This window comes from Myotis lucifugus, unplaced genomic scaffold, assembly GCF_000147115.1.
Source record: "Myotis lucifugus unplaced genomic scaffold, Myoluc2.0 scaffold_239, whole genome shotgun sequence".
NCBI classification, from domain to species: Eukaryota; Metazoa; Chordata; class Mammalia; order Chiroptera; family Vespertilionidae; genus Myotis; species Myotis lucifugus.
In genome coordinates, this window is record NW_005871287.1 from 1,453,761 (window position 1) to 1,473,885 (window position 20,125).

Consider the following 20,125-nt stretch of genomic DNA (forward strand, 5'->3'; position numbering starts at 1 on the left):
CTGGGGCCTGTTGGCAGGAGAGGCCTGAACAAATGGGAGAGTGGCAGGTAGAGGTGGGGATACCACCAAGAGCCTCAAAGACCCCAGTTAAGAGTTGGCTTTGTGTTCTCAGTGAGAGAGAGTGATAAGAGGATTGATACCCAGTAAAGTAGTAACTTGATTTACCTTAACTTTCTACATTGATATAAATGTTTTTATCTGTACTGTTCATATACTAGTTGTGGCTATTTAAATTAATTAAAATTAAAAATTTAGTTCTTGCATTCAGTCACATTTCAAGTGCTCAGGTGGCTAATGGCTGCATCACATAGCACAGTTTTAGAAGTCAGGAGGCCATTTCTAGGAGAGAAATGGCAGTGGCTTGGCCATGGGTCATATTAGAGGAAGTGGTAAGAAATGGTCAGATTCTGGATATAGTTGTGAAGGAATGATTTGTTGACAGACTGGATATGGACTGTGAGAAGATGCACAATTAGATCTCAGGTCTGTGACCTGAACACTTGCAGAATGAGAGTGCCATTTACTTGGAGGAAGAGAATGTTTTTGAGGGGAGTGTAGGATGAAGTCAGCTCTGTTTTGGACATGTTAATCTGAGATGCCAAAGGCATCCTAGTAGAGATCCCCAGAAGTCTGTGGAGTTAAGAAGAGCGATCTAGGCTGAAGACACAATTTTGGAATTCTAAGTATTTCAAGCCATTCCACTGGGTGAGATCACCTAGAAGTCACTGTAGATGGGGAAAGGAGGTTTGAAGTTTGAGAAAGGGGCACTCTGATATTTAAAGGTTAAAGAGTTAGAAGAAACTTATAAAGGAGATGGAGAAGAGGTAGCTGGAGAACCAATATAGAAGGAGTCTGAAAGCCAAAGAATTAAGTGTTTCAAAAAAGGAAGGAGTGCTCTGAGTTCCAGCACTGGGGCAGCAACTTGGAAGGCACCAGGAATATACGGGGAGGAAATGAAGTGTCTGGTATTAGGAGAGGGCTGGTAAGGCAGCTTTCTCCCAGACAGAAATGCTGGCAGAGGCCACTGTTCTCTTTCCAAGCCCTTCCCCCAAAGAGCCAGTAGGTAGGTGCCATATCTGAGCCTCCTTCAACCTGGCTAACACTGTTTTCTCTGCCCTGGTGATTCCCTGAGATGCCACCCCACCAATTTGCTGGGCCCATCCAAGCTATTTCCAGTGGCTTTTGCATTTGAATGGCCTGTCTTGGCTCATGCTTCAGACTTTCCTAAAATCTCTCAAACAAGCAGCATCTCACTTTAGCGTGCCCCATACCTCTTAAGTGGCCCCAAGCCTGGCACTAGGGCAGCAAGCCTTGGTTTGCAGCTTGGCCTTTACTGGGTACCTCCAAGTCCAGCACAGGTAGCAGCCATCTGCAGATCACTTTGTAGCTCATGCCAGGCAGCCCTGGCAGAATATAGGTGGTGGATAACCTTGGCTTATACCTTCTGGGAGGCCCCAGATCCATAGTATCTGGGGAAAAGCTTCAGAACATGATGAAGCACCACCACCCAACCACCTCCACAGCGACACTCAAGGGGTGAACTCAGCAGGCACCAGAGCCCCGCTGAAGTAAGTCCTGCTCTGTGGGGTGGGCTCTTGCACAGATGATCCCATTGATGTGCCAACAGCAATCAAGGCTCAACTACAATAGGAGGGTGTACAAAGCCCACACGGTGGGGGGTAGGGGGGAGAACTTGGGAGTGCTCAGCTCAGATGACAGGGAGGCTGTGCTACTGGACCCTACAGGACACCTACAACATTAGGCCACTTTACCAAGCCCAGGAAGTGTAGCAGCTCTACTGAATACATAGAAACAAACACAGGGAAGCTGCCAGAATGAGGAGACAAAGAAACATGTCCCAAAAGGAAGAACAGAACAAAACTCCAGAAAAAGAACTAAATAAAAATAGAGACAAGCAATGTATTAGATGCAGAGTTTAAAACATTGGTTATAAGGATGCTCAATGAACTTAGTAAATGAACTTAGAACAAGATGAACCCAAAGAGGCCCACACCAAGACACATCATAATTAAAATACATAGGTTAAAGACAAAGAGAGAATCTTAAAAGCAGCAAGAGAAAAGCAGTTAGTTACCTACAAGGGAGCTCCCATTAGACTGTCAGTTGATTTTTCAACAGAAACTTTGCAGGACAGAAGGGATTTGCAACCCCCCCCCCCCCCCCCGCAAAAACACACACACAAAACAGCTAAAGAAGTTCATTACCACCAAACCAATAGTACATGAAATGTTAAAGGGTCTTCTGTAGGAAGAAGAAAAAAGATAAAGGTATAAACAATACAATGGCAACAAGTACATATCTATCAACAATCGAATCTAAAAAACAAATGAACAAGCAGAACAGAAACAGACTTATAGATACAGAAAACGATTTGGGGGAGGAAAGGGAATTGGGTGTGAAGGGTGAAGGGAATAAGCGATACAAACTGGAAGTAACAGAACAGTCATGGGAATGTAAAGTACAGCATAGGGAATATCTATCTATAATAATAAAAGCATAATATGCTAATTAACCTGACGACCTCTAGACGAAGCTGTGGCGGCAGCAGGGGCAGAGGCAGAGGCAGCTGCCGCAGTGGGTGGGGACCAAAGCAGCCATCATGGCAGCGGGGCCAAGCCCCTTGCATGAATTTTGTGCATCGGGTCTCTAGTAGTCAATAATATTCTAATAACTATGTATGGTGTCAGATGGGCACAAGATCTATTGGGATGATCACTTAGTAAGTTATATAATGTCTAATCACTGGGGTGTACACCTAAAACTAATATAATATTGTATGTCAACTGTAATTGAAAAATAAAAAATGATTTAAAATACAAATAAAAATGGCTTCCTAAGTTAAGCCCCTTTTTGCTAGAAAACATACTTGGTTGAGTCCTTAGTACAAAGTGCTATGCCCTTCTTTCCTTAATAACACTGAATATTCCCCAGAGAAAAGTATCTCTGGCTATTGCTACCTACTTATTTCATGCCTGATGTCAGGTGAGGTACATCAGGACATTGTATTAAATTTAGAGCACAGAATATTATTTCTGTTAAAGAGTGAGCAAAGATGGTAATGAGAAATAAAGGCAATTTTTATTGTGACTGGACAGAGAGTAAATGTTTACTTGCTATTTATTATTTTGGAAAATAAGACAAGAGATAAATAAGAAATTATAATAAAAATAAACAATTTAACAGTTTAAAAAAAAAAAGAGGGAGTGACCGACAGTGTCAAATGCTGCTGATACACTTAGTAAGAAGAAGCGAGAGAATAGACCATTGTATTCCACAACACAAAGATCCTTGGTGACCTTCACAAGAAGGTCTGGATTCCCACTGCCATTGAACTCCTGGACTAGCCTCGTGACTGATCTCCTTTGCTCTAATAATTCTGCTATTCAAGCATGTCCTCTATGTTACTGTCAGTGTTATCTTTCTAAAACATAAATTTTCCTACACTGTCACTCAGCTAAAAAAATCTTGCCCTATAGTATCTGATCTATAGCAGTAGCAGCCAAACTTTAGGGTACACATCAAAATCACCTGGGGGTAAATAGGCTCCAATACCCAAGATTCTGTCTCAGTATCCTGGGGGAGACCTAGGAACTCAAATATTTTTTAAGTAATAGCCCAAATAATGGTTATAAACCATGCAGACCAAAGGACAAAGTCCAAACTCCTTAGCAAGGCAAAGTTTTTCCAAATTTGGTCCCAAACTTCCTGACTAGCTTCTTCCTATTCTACTCTAGACAGCAACTATATGCTTCTACAAGCTCAAACTAATCACTCAAATTAAATGCATTTCCCTGAACGTGCCATTTTCTTCCAGATATTACTGTCTTTTATACAAGCTGCTTCTGCTGCCTAGAAAGCTCCATTAATCTGGCTGTGCCCAGCAAACTGTGACTCATGCTTCAAGAACCAGCTTAAATGTCACTGCTAGTGTGAGGCCTTGTCCAGCTCCCCAAACTCTGTTAAGCATTTCTATACAACATTTATCACACTTTCTGCCTACCCTTCAACTCCAGGAGGCAGAGATGTGCATTGTCAACACACTACCTAGCACACTGCAGATATTCAATAACCATGAATGACTGCTGATCCGACACTAAGGCATACTAGTAGAAAGTGCTCCAAGGATTAAGACACTGCCACTGCAAGTACTGGGGAAGTCAGGAACAGATCTGTCTGGAGGACACACCACTATATGCGACATGAAGTATGACTGGAACGTAGAGAGCACAAAGGGAATGAGAGACACTCATTTCTTCCTCTACTAAGACAGATACAGACTTAATGTCAAAAACAGGATTTGAAATCTATAGATATGGTTTCAAATAAACATCTTAAGCTTTTGTCTTAAAAGACATTTCAAAAAACTAAACAAAATCCGACCTTTTACAACCAGTTTGCTGGATCTAGTAATTGCCTCACCCCCTTTTGTAGGATGGGACTCAAAGCTCTTGCTCTAACTTAGTTCATTAAAGTAACATTCTAGGGAGACTAAGGTCACACACTGAACCCTTACACAAGCTTATCAGCTTTTACTTGCTCCTGACAGGTATGAGGGACAGTATGTGGTAGATTGGCACAAATCTCTCACCTGTACCCCCCAAAAACTTATTCCATATCTCCTATTAAGAAATGGACCTAAAACGTTCCCACGGTTCCCAGAGACTGTCTTACAGAGCTGCTCCATGAACAAGTCTCTGCGACTTCTTTGGTTCTAAAACTCCCCCCAGAGTACCTAGTCTGTATTTTAGCAGATAGCTCCTCAAAACTTTTTAGAAAAATCAGAATCTGGCAATTTTCTGGTTTATCTGTGGGTAAATCTTTGAGGGCAACTAATTTCTGAATACTGACACAACAGAATTTATAAAGCAGTTTTAATCATATACAATTAAAAAACCAATACAGTATTAGAAAAATATATGATGTAAAGGAATATAACCATAATGCTTTTCATGCAAAAACATCTACTTTGTATGCACAATACAATAAAAAAGTAAGATTTGATATTTTGTTTTAAAAATCTTGATCTTTGGCATTTGGATTTTTCAAATTTAAGACTACTATTATTCCCTTTATGCCCACAAAACCAGTCAACCACCTGAATGGGATTTACTTATGAATTGTGGAAACAAACAATTGCTTACCTGGGGGGAAATAAACTGGGGAGGCACTTGCGCCCGGAGACTAGGAGAAGAATTTAGTGGCTGCACTGGTGTGTGCATACCTCTCGATTGTGCTGTGCTATTTCCAAACAAACCATGATTGCCACCCTGCAAACATAATGCAACAGTAAGGCTTTTTGTTAATATAAGAAAATGCAAATAAGAAACAGTCCAGATTTTCCATCCCTCAGAAGAATTGCATCTTATTTTCCATTGACTCACAGAATTTTATACCTGAAAAGTCCTGATCTTGTAATGCTCAGGAATATTATTCAAATTCAATCATGGCCATATTATTACCACCCCTGTAATCTGATTAACTCTATAAACCAAAAGGGTTAAATTTAGTCAAATGTTAGAAAAGGCACTTATTTATTTATTTATTTATTTATTTATGTATGTATGTATTGAAAGGCACAGGCCATATAAGATTTATTTCAACTTTCTTTAAGATTGGGTTTACCATATTTATTCTCAAGCCTTATTAACTGAGATCCATCTTGAAAGGCAACTGAGTAAAAATGCAGGCTTATGAATAATATTACTGTGAAACAACACATGATATTAGCTCTCTGGTTAGTTCAATCATAAAGTCAGTGCCAACCAGTTATGAGCCCAGCTCTATGAGAACCCTACTCCAGATATGAATACCCTTCCCTGTCTTGGGTCTGCTTGGTCCCTTCTTTGCTAGATGAGGAGATCTGAATCAATCACAGAGCGAGATGAAAAGAATGGGGAAAAGAGAAAAATCTTTACAGGGACACCAAAACGAACATTACTCACCTGTAACTTCCCATTCAAATGTACGACTATTAGTGTAGTTAATAAACAAACATAACTGCCTGGTTTCTGGAGGACCAACTCACTGGAGCACTTTTAGACTATTCCAAAAAGCTACAGAAAGGGGGGCTGTATGGCCCTTTCTTCTTGAGAAAAGTCCTTCAGCAAAGACACCACACACCATACCTGATACTGTGTTCCCTCTGACTGAGGCAGTTTTCTACACCACCTTCACTTGGCCTCTTCAAGGCCCAGCTCAGGGGTTGTCCTAAGAAAGTTTTCCTCAAAACCTTCCTCATTTCACATTCAAATTAACTAAGCCCACCTCTATGTTCTCAAAACACTTTAAAACTCTCTGATAATGTCCATCATCAAATTTCATTTTAGTTATTTTCCATTTGGTCTTCCCACCACATGTCCTTCTTTGTATTCCCAAAGCTCAATAAAGCCCTGGTCTGTAGGATGAGCACATCATTTGCAAACATCCATGACCCACCAATTTCGTCTACTTGAAGACGGCCCACTGAGCACTGTCAGTGAAGACAGCTATACACATATATCAAGCATGTGTACAATGAACCGAAGGAACCACCATCATCTTATCCCTGGAATCATGGGGATAAGGTATTTTAAAAAATTTCGTAATGGCATTAAGTTATAGAATACTAAAGACATTTTAATGGCTTAATGATTTAAAAAAGATTAAGGGAATGCTGCAGGGAAATTAATAAACTTGAAAGCACTGAAAATAAAATGATTATGAACATAAAGTAGAAATGGCAATAAAAAATCTGTCTACCTAAAAAGAAAATCAAAGATTCACCATAAAATTTAAATCTCCCAAAGAACTGTTTAAACAAGAAAATACTAATTCTAAAAACTTGAATCTCTCTTTTTCTCCTGCCTTACTATCAAAGTGTCACCCTAAGGTGAAATGACTCAGCTCTAACTTTTCTGTGGCCATGATAGTAGTCAACAGCTTAGCTAATAATCATTCCTAGAAAAACAGGAAGCATTTATTTTGCTAAGAATATTCTGCAAGGTCAGGATGGCTGAGTGATCTAAGGTGCCGAGTGGTCTAGCAGTGGTCGCCAACTGATGGTCCGTGGACCACTGGTGGTCTGTGAGGTCCGAAAGGTTGGCGATCGCTGGTCTAAGGAATATTTTGCTAAGACTGTTCTCACTGACACTTTACTATCAAACTAATAATCTTGTATTACATGTTAATTATTCGTATGGACTGGTCCTCGAATGGTGGCGTTTCTGGTAGCTAAAGTCCTTGCCATATTCCATGTTTTAACAAGTCCAAAGCTGCTTTGTGAGGATCATTTTTAATTTTAATCTCTTTGGTAAGAAGTATTAAAAGGAATTTGCTGGCTTGGTTCAGTGGATAGAGTGTCGGACCTGCGGACTGAATGGTTCCGGGTTCGATTCCGGTCAAGGGCATATGCACGGGTTGTGGGCTCGATCCCCAGAGTAGGGGTGTGCAGGAGGCAGCCGATCAATGATTCTTTCTTATCATTGATATTTCTATCTCTCCCTCTCCCTTCCTCGCTGAAATCAATAAAAATACATTAAAAATAAAGGAACTTGCTATTTTTAGCTTTTATAAAATCAAGCCCTCCTTTCCTATGCCTAGTAGACAGATTCTACCCCACTTCCACCAAAGATTTTAGGTTTTCATTATCAAATGTCTCTAAAGCTACACCAAGCAGTTTGATGTATCTGATGTGGTCACTATGATAGAGAAGTCAACAGTATTCTATCAAAAAAAATACCTTCTCTATTTTTTTCTTCTGTATTTTTTTATATGAAATGTAGTCATTTTCTTGGCCCAGAAGTAGCTATTGTGCACAACAATGTACTTAGTGGCAATCATACAGGCCGAGTCTTTTAGAAATTAGGAAAATGGTCACTAAAATGTACACGTTAATGATAATTTATCTGGCTCTCTAAAACTTTACTGTGATATGTGAGGCTTTTATGATGACCTGAGTCCTCATAAGTATTGGTGAAATTTGCCACAACTACAGTGTTTAACATACAAAGGTACATACATTAAAAAGAGTTACCAAGCTCATTGAAATCTTATGTGATTTGAAAAAAAACACACCTCACATTTTAAGTCTGTTTTTAAAAAACACCATGAAAAAACCATGACCACATTTGGATAGAGTGCGTGTATCGACCTGGCTCACGATGGACTTTGCAGCATTCCACAGATCAACAGGACAACGAGGAATGACCTTTTCACAGAGTCCAGGGCACAGCTGGGTTGGCTGGCCTGTTACACTAATGTTTATGTATAACAGCATTTGATTATCATGTGACCCTGGAAGCATGTTCATAATTATAATTAACAAAGAGTGTTTTGACTACTTTATATTTTCTATACCTCGACTGGAGACAAAAGGGCCCCCCCCAAAACACTGATATAATTGTTCTTCTATGTTAATATTAGTAGTACATATCCATATCCTCTGTGGAAACATTAAGAGAAACAGTGAAATATAAAGGAAAAAAAATTACCTGTAACTCCCAATCTAGAGATAACCAATCTGAACACATGGATATAGTATAATCCATTAAAAATGTGCTGTAACCAATATGAACACATGGATGTAATATCCATTTTTTAAAATATGCTAAGGCAGTAACTAAAGAGCATATGAAAGAACTATGTGCATTGTGAGGACTATGGTATAAGAGATGTTTTATAGCATTCTTTATATGTGAAAAGTCATGTGGAGATAAAATGAATGCAACTAAAAATTCAATGTCCTTTCCTGACATCCTGAGGTGAAAATCACAGAACTACGACTAGGAAAATATCATCGTGGAGTCACTGTCATAAAGGAAGTGTCTCCAAATTCCTGGTTTTCTCAACAGAAACTGCAACAGAGATCCTGCGGGGTGACAGACAAAGGCCTGCTGCGTCCCCTCAGTCCTGCGAAAGCAAGTGGACATCACCCTGCCAGCCTTGCCCGTCTTGTTTCTATGGCATGCCCTTCCCCAGAGACTCACAGATCAGACCCTAGGAAAGGGGCTGCTCCAGGCTGAAGAAAACACTGCCACGCCTGAGCAGCATCATCTTATCAAAGCTTAGTTATCTAATAAAGTTAACTTTCTCTGGGTAATTATTATATTTCACACTTTAAAGATATTAGATTTTAAGATGCGATAGCCCTCAATTAGCAGTTTTATTAAATTGAAAATACCTTAAAAGTATTAGTACTTGACATTTAATCTAATGTTGAAAATGGCAAATATGTTGCTAAATTAGATGATATAAGTCACCTATGTAGCCTCTTTAACATTTTCCTTAGGCACTTATTAGTTGACTAGAGAGCAAGGGATGAGAAGACAAAAGAAACAGATTTAAAATAAAATCCAAGTTGAGAAACATGAAGAGAGATGGGTTCTATGGGCTGAAAGATCTAAAGCCTATATTTAATATCATTCTGTGCATTCAGTAATCAACAAATTTCCCAAGACAGACAAATGATGCAATAAACTTCAGACCAGGGCCAAGGCGAGGCCACAGTCAAGCAGTTATAAATTTGAGAGGCCTCCTTACTTGTCTAGCAGCGAAGTTTTGGGGGTTGAGCCCTGTGCCGATTGCTCCAAGGCTGACGTTGGGTAGTGTGGAACCAGAGGGAGACAGCTTGTAGCTGGGAGAAGGGGAGAAGGGAGAGCAGGGAGCCTCATCCCCAAGGCACCCATCTTGATTGGAGAAAGGCAAAGTCAGCTGAAAAGTAGTAGTTAGCCAATCACCAGGGTTGGTTAGTGAAGCAACAGAATGCAAGAAGGGAAAAGAGAGAAAACACTAGGAATAAACAATGTTAGAGTGTATTAGCAATAAACAAGGACAGAATTTGGATCTGATAATATAATCATCACACTTTGCCCAACAGACACCATCTGTCATCTTCTTGGATATAAATTTTTCTTATCCTCTAAGTTAGTAACACATTCTGTCCATTGCACTAAGACAGAAATTGCCAGACACTTTATTTTTATGCATCTAATATTGATTAGTCTTTGCAGCGGCAGAAATAGAAGCCAGATTAAATCTTCTTGTGAATATTGTGGTGTCTGGGCCAGCATCAAGGTGTCAAAAATGTGCCAAATCTAAAAATGTTGGTTTTAACTGCTTTCTGAAGACCATGAACACTGCAAGCTGGTATTCTGAATTCAGGAATAAGCTCCTCCATTAGAAATGTTAAAAATCAAAGCAAATAGGTATTCATGATTTGTTTAAATCAGGTAGTTAAGAATTTGAAATTACACCACTGTAACTAAATAGATCACTAAAGAAATGAAAAAAGATCAGCAAAGAACACTTAGAAATAGCAAAGGAGAAAGTTTTGGGTCATCGTGACAGCTAGAAGGCAAGGCTTTCGGAGATACAGACTATTTGCATAAGATATTGAAATTTAATTTTCAACTGCACAAAAAGTAGCAGAAAAAATAATTCAGGAATGTCTCTAAAATTTCTTCTACATGTTTTCATTTCCCCCATTATGTATAATTAGACAATTTCTCTTCTCCAAACTTCATACACTTTTTAAAACTTAGACCTTCTTCACAATGCTCATATCGATACCTAAAGACTGATGGTTCTAGCTCCTGCATAATCACCAGTTGACATCAACTGTTTTCATGTCACCATTTAAATCAGATGATGTTTATGTTTTATTCATTAATTTAGTTCAGTAATTCTATGCTTCCTCCTGGAATTATCAAAAGACAAAAAGAAACCAAAGTGGTTCTCATAAATTATCTTAAATAAAGGATTCAACTCACCTTCTCAAAATAAGGCCCACTATCTGTGGTTCCCATGTCTTTGGAATTAGGTGGACGGAACCCAGATCGATCCTTCCTCATGATATCATTAAAATCCCCGAGATTCATTGCTCGCTTGTCCACATCAAATTTTTTATCTGTAAGGCTCCCTGAAAGGTACCACAGAAAGAGTAAAAATTTCAAGAATCAATGCCTCCCTCATGACCAAGAGTGACCTGCCCCATTCTCCTCCCTGGGGTGCTGGGTGTAAGACCAAAAGAGCTCTCAATGGTTCCGGCTGCTGGTGATCCTCCCTGGAACACGTGGGTCCTTTTTGTTTAATTAAAAGAACAATAACAACACAAACAAACAAACAAACCCAAAATGTATCAGTTGTAGTTTGTTTTCTATGGAAGACTGAAAGACAACCTTAGGGCTAAGTCAGATTTTTTTTTGGTAAAAATCTACTTAAAAAAATTTATTCTGGCTATTGATATGTTTGATGAGTATGTCTTGCTCATACATTCAAATGTCCTCAGTGACAGAATTTGTTTCTTGCTGCTATAATAGCATCTGTTAGAGACAAATGATTGGGGTTGTGAAACACAGTTATCTATAACAATAAAAGCATAATATGTAATTAGACCGGACATCCTTTGGACAAAGCCAGTGGCCAGAGGGAAGCCCAGGTCCTGGGTCCTGGGTGCCTGCCGGTGGCCGGAGAGAAGTCTGGGTCCCGGGTGCCTGCTGGTGGCCAGAGGGAAGCCCGGGTCCCGGGTGCCAGAGGGAAGCTGGTGCCGGCAGCTGGGGAAAGGAAGGCCTACTCTTGCATGAATTTCGTGCATCGGGCCTCTAGTTAGGAATAAAAAGATCAAAGAGGCATAACTGTTGCTTCTAAAATTTAGAACTTGAACACAGGAGATGGTGTGCCACTTTACTTGTGCCGTGTAACTTCCCAGGTGCAATGATTATTTCCACTTTTCTTTCACAGCTTTATAAATTTGCTATTGTACACTGACATGATCAGTGCCCCAGAAGCTTATTCCTAGTTATTCTCATATTTAAAATATCACAGATCAAAGACTATGTCCCTATTATCCAGGTCTGTTTTGCTTTCTTCTTGGCTTGATTCTTTTTAAGTTTCTCAGGGTGAGCAGCAGCATCTTTCTGAAGATCCACAGACAAAGGGCTGACCCTGCATCGGCTCCACTTGTAAGGGGAGAGTCAGTCAATGATGAAACATCCCAGGGCAGAGAGGACTGGCAACCTGAGAGCTGAGTCTGGCAGGGCCACAGACATATTTTGTTTGGCCACACACAGCATTTTTAAAAACTGGAATTAGCTTCCAATATTTAAAAATCAGGATATCAATATACATCTGAATTTCTTCTGGCCTCTCTTCAAAAACCAGAAGATCTGGCAAAAGTATTATTGTCTGAGTCTGAGCTCCTCCATGGCAACAACTGCTAAGAGCCGAGCAAGGCTGATTCCTTTAGGTGGTACATCCACTCTCCACAGCTAACCAGTAGCCTCCAAGTCCTGATTTCTTATACTTGGCACACACCACTCATTTACATTACTTTCTTGGCTCTTGCAGTCATCTGAATTTTTAAGCCCTACCTAGTGTCTGGCACAGTACCTTCCACAGAGTAAGTGTTCAATACGTGTCTACTGAACTGCAGCCATCCCAACTCAAACTGAGCAGGGGATCCCAACAGGATGTCGTTAAGAAAAATATTCCATTCATATTAGTGGAGTGATACACACCTACAGACAAATCCATTTTGCTGCTTGGATTATCTTCAGTTTGATTCTGAAAGGTACAGAACAAGAGGGAAAAATTAAAGGTTTGAATTAAGTGTTTGAATCAGAGAAGAAATGGTATTATTCATGTAAGAGTCCCATTTTACTACTGGCACTACACAAGGACAGTAACACTTAGAATAAAGACAAAAATACTTTTGATTGCTGCTGGTGCCTATATTCCTAAATTCAATTTTCACATAGAATTAGCTTCAGTTAATCTATGGACAGAGCAATAGCTAAACAGCTGCTTGTAGAAATAAACCCCTGTCCTCAAGTTCAAGTCAGCTCAGGATCAAATTTCATAAGTGGCAGCCAAATGATGACAACTTCTTCTCGTGACTTGTCAAGTCATCAAATCTGGAAATGTGCAGCCAAGTCAAAGTCATTTATTTGTCTTTTGGCAACCAGGGCCAGGGTGTCCCCATAATGTTCCCAAGAGATAAAAGAAATTAGAAATTCTACAAGAATTCCCTACATAATTAATCAAAAATAATCTCTCTAGTTATTTTGCTATTGTTGTCTTTTAAAACTGATCCAGTAGTTGGGAAAACTATATCAATTTTAAGTGTTGGTCTCTTTTTTCCCTACCTGCAAAAAGAAAAAAAATTACAAGGACTACAACTTAAAAACATACACATAACCTTTAAATATTGGAGTATTTCATTAAGAATAAGAGAACAGAAAACAAATCTAATCCAAACCAGGAACACTGTTTAACCAGTTTCAAAATCTGTAATTTTGTACTATATGTGGCAATGATTTTAAAATTTGTACTAAAATTAAAAGTTGAGCTGAAACCGGTTTGGCTCAGTGGATAGAGCGTCGGCCTGCGGACTGAAAGGTCCCAGGTTCGATTCCGGTCAAGGGCATGTACCTGGGTTGCGGGCACATCCCCCGTAGGCGATGTGCAGGAGGCAGCTGGTCGATGTTTCTCTCTCATCGATGTTTCTAACTCTCTATCTCTCTCTCCCTTCCTCTCTGTAAAAAATCAATAAAATATATATTTAAAAAAAAATAAAATAAAATAAAATTAAAAGTTGGGATACATTACACATAGGAAAAAATAAAACTTACCAGCAATCCCATATTTGAAAACTGTTTGGCAATAGGATTCATCCACGAATCATTGTTTCCTTTTAGTGCGCACTACAGAAATGAAATATGTAACCTCAAAATCAAATAATTTTTTCAACTTCATATCTGAATTACATAAGTACAGACTGAAAGTACAGAACCACGAGTTTACCTTTTTGAACCCTAATTATTCCTCTTTAATTATGTTTATTTTCATATTTCATATATTAGTCTAAAAGAGTAATAAGGCTTAGATATATCTATGTTTTCATTGTTATTTTATTTCTGTCACACTGAATTAAAAGTAGCTGGAAAATTATACAGTCAATATCAGATTTTATAATGTTTGCATGTGTGTACCTTCCCTTTTAGTATCTCCTTGTAATCCAAGCCAGTTGGTATCAGAAAAAAAATGTTTGATGCTAGTACATGAAGCCATATTAAACTGGTCATTATTCTCTATGTGGATACAATGAAAAAGTTATCCATGTAGTATGTTCATCTGTTTGCTCACGGTATTAAAGACATGGGTCCCCAATGGGAAAGAAGTCTAGCAGAAGACACCATCACCGTCTTATTGCAAAATAAGGCAGACATGATTTTTTGTTTGTTTTTTAATGGGTCAAATTAGTTTCTCCCCTGAACAAGACACTAATCACCAGCTCCACTTTCACTTCCATGGAGAAAGCAGGTGGAACTATGATACGGACTTGCTGGGGGTAGGGGTGATGCGATGGGGGTTTGTGCACTTGTACATTCTACAGTTAAAAAATTCTGTTTGTGTTCCGATATTTGTCTTATCAATTTATTATTCTTGAAAGTAATAAGGTACTTAAGTTCAGGTACATGTTTAAAGGTAAAAAAAAAACAACACCCCTCAATGGAGGGGGGGGAGAATCGGTCCTTACTGTTTAATGGGTATAGAGAGTTTGTTCTGCAAGATAGAAAGAGTTTTGTGGATAGGTGGTGATGGCAGCACAACAATGTAATGTATTTAAAGCCACTGTTGGGAGAAGGGTTCTGGGCCTTGGAATTTCCTGAATTAGATAAAAACCAGCTATGCTGATTGCCACTGCAGAAGCTATCTTACTTTGGTTTCTATACATATTCATGAGGATTTACTCTAAGGACTTCCTTGGCTTTAGAACGCAATAGCATAAAACACTTATAGAATATGCCTTGAAAGCTTCCAAAGAATAATCATAATATAGAAACTAAAAGTAAAAACAATCTACCTTTGAAAATTCCATTTTACCCATAGCAACAGTTCTGTGGTCCGTGGTTTCAAAGTCGTGGGGAAGGAACATGAGGGGTAAAGAGGAAGCAGTTATTTGTTCCCAAGAAAATATTTTTCTCTCTTACTTAGGACCTCAGGGACTCCAGCTGCCCTACTTCTACTAAAAAATTCTCAGCTCTGCCTTCTAAGAATGAATAAGCAAGCTCAAGTATTCCTAAAGCAGACTACCTTCATTTGTTTCTTTCCTCCTTGTCCCCAGCTCGCTGAGTTGTGGGAGGAAGCGCTTCCCTGAGAGCCGGCAGTGTTCCAGACTCCTCCATCCTCCTCCTCTTCCCAGCTGGAATGGCGAGTTCCTGTCACTGGCCCGTCACTCTCCCCCCAGCCGTCTTGCATAGATTTGGAATCTTTAATAAAAGAAGGAATCAACTGTATGTGATAGCTATATGAAATGACACAATAATCATTCCTTGTAAATATAGCATTCCTTGTAAATACAGCATATATGTAACAAAAACCACAAAAATCATTCATTGCTAATACATACTGTAATTTTATCTACTATATCTATATGACAAGGCAAACATTGTTTATATTTTAGAGAGCAGAAAATGGAAACCCATAAAGGTTTAATGATACGAAGTTAATAAACCACAGAATTAAGATCTCCTGGCTTCTGGTTTAATGATGTTCCCTTATACAAAGTTTTAGAAAATTCAAGTTTGAAAAGAACCCGTCACTACTTACAAGAAACTTCACATCTCTATTCCCCTTAATGAGCACAGTTTACTGTAGTTTTACCTCCTAAAAATACATTGTGTGACTGATAATGGACATTTCAAATATGAGGTATGATAAAGAACACCTGTCTCCCTTGTTTGGGGTGAAGTTAAGAAAAGAACATGAAAAGGGGAAGAAAAAAGACTTTGAATATCAATATTATGGTGAAAGAGAAATTCACAGAGAACCATAAAAATTTGTAACTTATTAATATATATACTTGAAATGTGTTAGACACTAATAAAGATCCTAGGCAAAGACAATGTGCAAGCAATGGCTTTTAAAAGACAAGTGGAGAAAATTGGAAGATAGAGAATGGGGAAGGAGGATAGGAAGGAGGAAGGATGGAAGGAAGGGAGAGAGGGAGGGAGGGAAGAAAAGGAAGGAAGGAAGGAGGAAGGGAGGGAGGGAGGGAAATCAGCGATGAGGGCTCTAATGTTAGAGGAAGTAGAAGGTCAGTATCCATGATATACTCTACCAACATCCCCTTCTAAATAAAGATCTTTAATTTGGAGATTGGGATAAATCCTTTACTTCCCTCTAAAAATACTGTATGGAACTGAAGGATACATTTTGTGGTAATGAGTCTCTATAAATTGATGGAAGAAGGGAAAATTCACTATCTTGCCTACAAACCTCCATCCATACCTTCACTTTACCAGTGACAGAACATTTATGGAAGGGGCAGTTATTTGATTTAGATAGATGCATATGAAGAGTCTAAAGCCAAAAAAGTGGCTCACTCCTTGAATGACTGTTGCCATCCCCTAGGACTAGGCCTGTGACAGTCATGAAGGCACCATAATGTACACAGGGCACAAGGTGGTTGGTTTCTTCTAACTGTAGCACCCCCACCCCCACATGGCCTGAGTGAACCTGATGGACCCTCCATGGGGTTCATCCAGCCTTACATGAAGGGCTTTCTGACTGGACAGTGAAGGCAGGGCTTGGGGGCTATTTTCCCTGCTACTAAAAATGCCACTGAAAATCAGGACGGTTTCTTCTGCAAGAGATATTTCATTATTATGTTAGCACTAGAGGCCCAGTGCATGAAATTCATGCATTCGAGGGAGGAGGGGTGGTGTGGGGGATGGTGTGTGTGTGTGTGTGTGTGTGTGTGTGTGTGTTTCCTCAGCCTGGCCTGTGCCCTCTTGCAGTTCGGGACCCCTTGGGGGATGTCGGGGAGCGGTCCTAAGCTGGCAGTTGGACATCCTTAGCGCTGCTGCGGAGGCGGGAGAGGCTCCCACCACCGCTGCTGTGCTCGCCAGCTGTGAGCCCAGCTTCTGGCTGAGCAGCGCTTCCCCTGTGGGAGCACATTGACCACCCGGGGGCAGCTCCTGCATTGAGCGTCTGTCCTCTGGTGGTCAGTGCGCATCATAGCGACCGGTCATTCTGCCGTTCAGTCGATTTGCATATTAGCCTTTTATATATATAGGATAGGCCTTATGCCATCCTCTGACAAGCAATAGGAATTAAAAGCCCAATATAATAACATACTGACCCCTTTATAAAAACAAAGACATCCATGCAACCCTTCTTACAGAGAAAGGAGCTGAACTTTCAACGAATGTCTTCTTATGAAAAAGATAAAAAAGAGAACTTATTTTTAGTCATATATATTTGTAGTCTAGAAACAATGATAACAGGTTAATGACCAGCATCAATTAATAGCCTTGATGATCTAAGCTCCTTCCTCTGAGTAGTACATATTCAAATTACCCAGAGAAAGGGGAAGTATAACTATAGCTATGACTACAGATATTCCCAAAGAGTAGAAAACATTTTTTAAATCTGGAGAAAAGTGAGGGGTTTCTGATGAAAGAAAGGTGATTCTGAGGTTGGGGAAGACATAAAAATCCTGAAAGTACTGCTGAAGTACCCCCTTGTGCCAAGGGTCCCTTAATGTCTTTCAACAGCTTTTTGGATGTATTTCAAGTCTACAGAATGGTAGCTCCCATGACAATACAATCAGTTTACAATGAAAATGAAAGTCTTTATAAAGCTATTTTTATGAAGTGGAAGAGATTCCTAATTAAGTCAAATTACATATAGAATGTACCTAAAACCATAATCCTTCATATAGCCATATACGAGTCCTAAATATCATACAGTAAACCTGACAATGGAATTTTTCATTCTCGTTCAAATTTTGAGCATTCAGGATGACCACACTTTTAAATCAAAAGACAATTCCTTAAGTCTGCAACATGGAGAAAAGAGATGTTGGAATACTTTTTAGGAAAACTACAAACAAGTGAAAACGGGCATTTGAATTTTTCAATTGAGGAACATCCACTGGGACATTCCAAAGCATCAGTTTACAAAGTTTTGCAAATTACTGTGACTACATATTGCCAGCTGGACCAAGTATCGCTTAGATTTTCAAAGTATGACATGCTTTGTTTAAAAAATTCAAATGAAGAAATCTTTGTCAGGTTCAAGAAACCTTAAATGTTTCTATGTGGGTGGATGTTGTATGAGAGAAAAAGGGAAAATAGGAACAGAAGAATGAAGTCACTGGGCAGCAGAGACTATATCCCACATTAAAAGCCAGGAAACTCTTTTTAAGTTATACTAAAAAGAGTAGAAATGCAAAATAGATGTGGAAAGCAGTATTTCAGTTACTGGGCAAGAAAAAAAGAAAGAAAGAAAGAAAGAAAGAAACAAGGAAAAGAAAGAAAGAAAGAAACAAGGAAAAGAAAGGGCACCACATCACCATTTCAATTCTGTCCAGATACTAAACCTAATGCAAAATCAACAAAATTAACTTGTGACTTTTAGTTCACTGTGTGCATTTTAACACATGCAAAGATTCAAGGTTCTGAATCTCACTGCAACAACTGTTTAAACACTAAACAGCCCTCCCCAAAAAACAGCCCTCCCCAAAATGTCCGACCCCCCAAATTAACAGAGGATCCCTAAAAAATAACACTGTGTCCTTACTAGGTTTCATGGCATTTGGAGCGTTGGAAGGTGCATTCCCCCAGCCTGTGGTCGATGCTCCTGTGTCATCCATTTCGCCCCACACAGGACTGCTTTCATTTGGCTCACCCCAAGCTGAAGTACCATTATCTGGAGCAGGTGGTGTGCTTTTGCTCCAGACTGTAAAGACAGGAAATGTGGCTCTAAGAATGATGTGTTAAACAGCATCTATCCAGTGGGTTGGTGGGGAACAGGCACTCTGAGAAATACAAGTGGGTTCCGCGTTCATGGAGGGCATTTGGCATTATCACTTTTGGCCCAATAATTCCACTGTCAGAAAATTATACCATAGTTAAACTTATGAAAGTAGATGAAATTACATGTACAACAATGCCCACTGCATCACTGTCGGAAACCATTTGGAAGCAGCCCAAATATCTATCAAAAAGGCACTGGTTACACCAATCGTGGGCCATCCATAAAATGAATAGTATATACAAAGCAATTAGTAGACAAAAATGTATGTGGTAATATGGAAAGTTTTAAAGTATAATGATAAAAGCAAGGTGAAGAACAGTGTACATAATGCAATACCTTCTGTGTATAATTTTTAAAGGATTAGACATATTTTGCTATAGGTATGAACAAAATGTTTGAATGAGACACAAAATTCTAAGAGGTTACCTGTGGGAAGAGACCCTAGAGCAGTGGTTCTCAACCTTCCTAATGCCGCAACCCTTTAATACAGTTCCTCATGTTGTGGTGACCTCCAACCATAAAATTATTTTCATTGCTACTTCATAACTGTAATTTTGCTACTGTTATGAATCATAATGTAAATATCTGATATGCAGGATGTATTTTCATTGTTACAAATTGAACATAATTAAAGCATAGTCATTAATCACAAAAACAATATATAATTATATATGTGTTTTCCGATGGTCTTAGGCAACCCCTGTGAAAGGGTCGTTCAACTCCCAAAGGGGTCGCGACCCACAGGTTGAGAATCGCTGCCCTAGAGACTAAGATTCTTTTATTACCCTTTGCTTTTCTGTATAGTTTGAAGGTTTTTACTATAGTCATTCCTTGGTATCTGAGGAGGATGGTTCCAGAACCAAAATCCACAGATGCACTAGTCCTTTATGTAGAATGGAATAATATTTGCATGTAACCTACACACATTCTCCATCATTCTTTAAATCATCTCTGGATTTGTTTTAATACCTAATACAATGTAAATACTATGTAAATAGTTATACTGTATTGTTTAGGTGATAATGACAAGAAAAGAAGTTTGTACATGTTCAGTACAGACGCAACCATTGTAGGCCTACATAATATACAACAACGTAATGCTAGATCTTCCCCACCCCCCAAATATTTCTGATCTGTGGTTGGATAAAATCTGTCAATGGGGGAACCGGTGGGTCTTGAGGGCCGACTATATGGATAAAGTTTTTGTTTTTTAATATATTAGCAGGTTTTATTCTAGACAAGGAATTAATGAACAATCCGCATTTCCTTTCTCATTCTTTTTCAGATCTGAAATAAAAAAGAACTA

The 20,125-nt window shown here is 39.1% G+C and overlaps 1 protein-coding gene across 5 annotated transcripts in view; it reads right to left on the reverse strand.

Moving 5' to 3' along the window:
- TNRC6B (trinucleotide repeat containing 6B) overlaps positions 1-20,125 on the reverse strand; it is a 218,175-nt gene that overhangs the window by 37,862 nt on the left and 160,188 nt on the right. For 2 of the 5 annotated variants that reach the window (XM_023762245.1, XM_006098548.3), the window contains 7 exons: positions 18,583-18,741; positions 15,091-15,266; positions 13,626-13,697; positions 12,513-12,558; positions 10,767-10,915; positions 9,538-9,708; positions 5,163-5,288 (listed from right to left, as the gene is read on the reverse strand). In XM_023762245.1, the coding sequence (XP_023618013.1) occupies positions 5,163-5,288; positions 9,538-9,708; positions 10,767-10,915; positions 12,513-12,558; positions 13,626-13,697; positions 15,091-15,266; positions 18,583-18,741 (899 nt within the window). Of the gene's footprint in view, positions 1-5,162; positions 5,289-9,537; positions 9,787-10,766; positions 10,916-12,512; positions 12,559-13,625; positions 13,698-15,090; positions 15,267-18,582; positions 18,742-20,125 lie in introns of all 5 variants that reach the window. The other 3 variants (XM_023762246.1, XM_023762247.1, XM_023762248.1) reach the window with 3 other exon arrangements.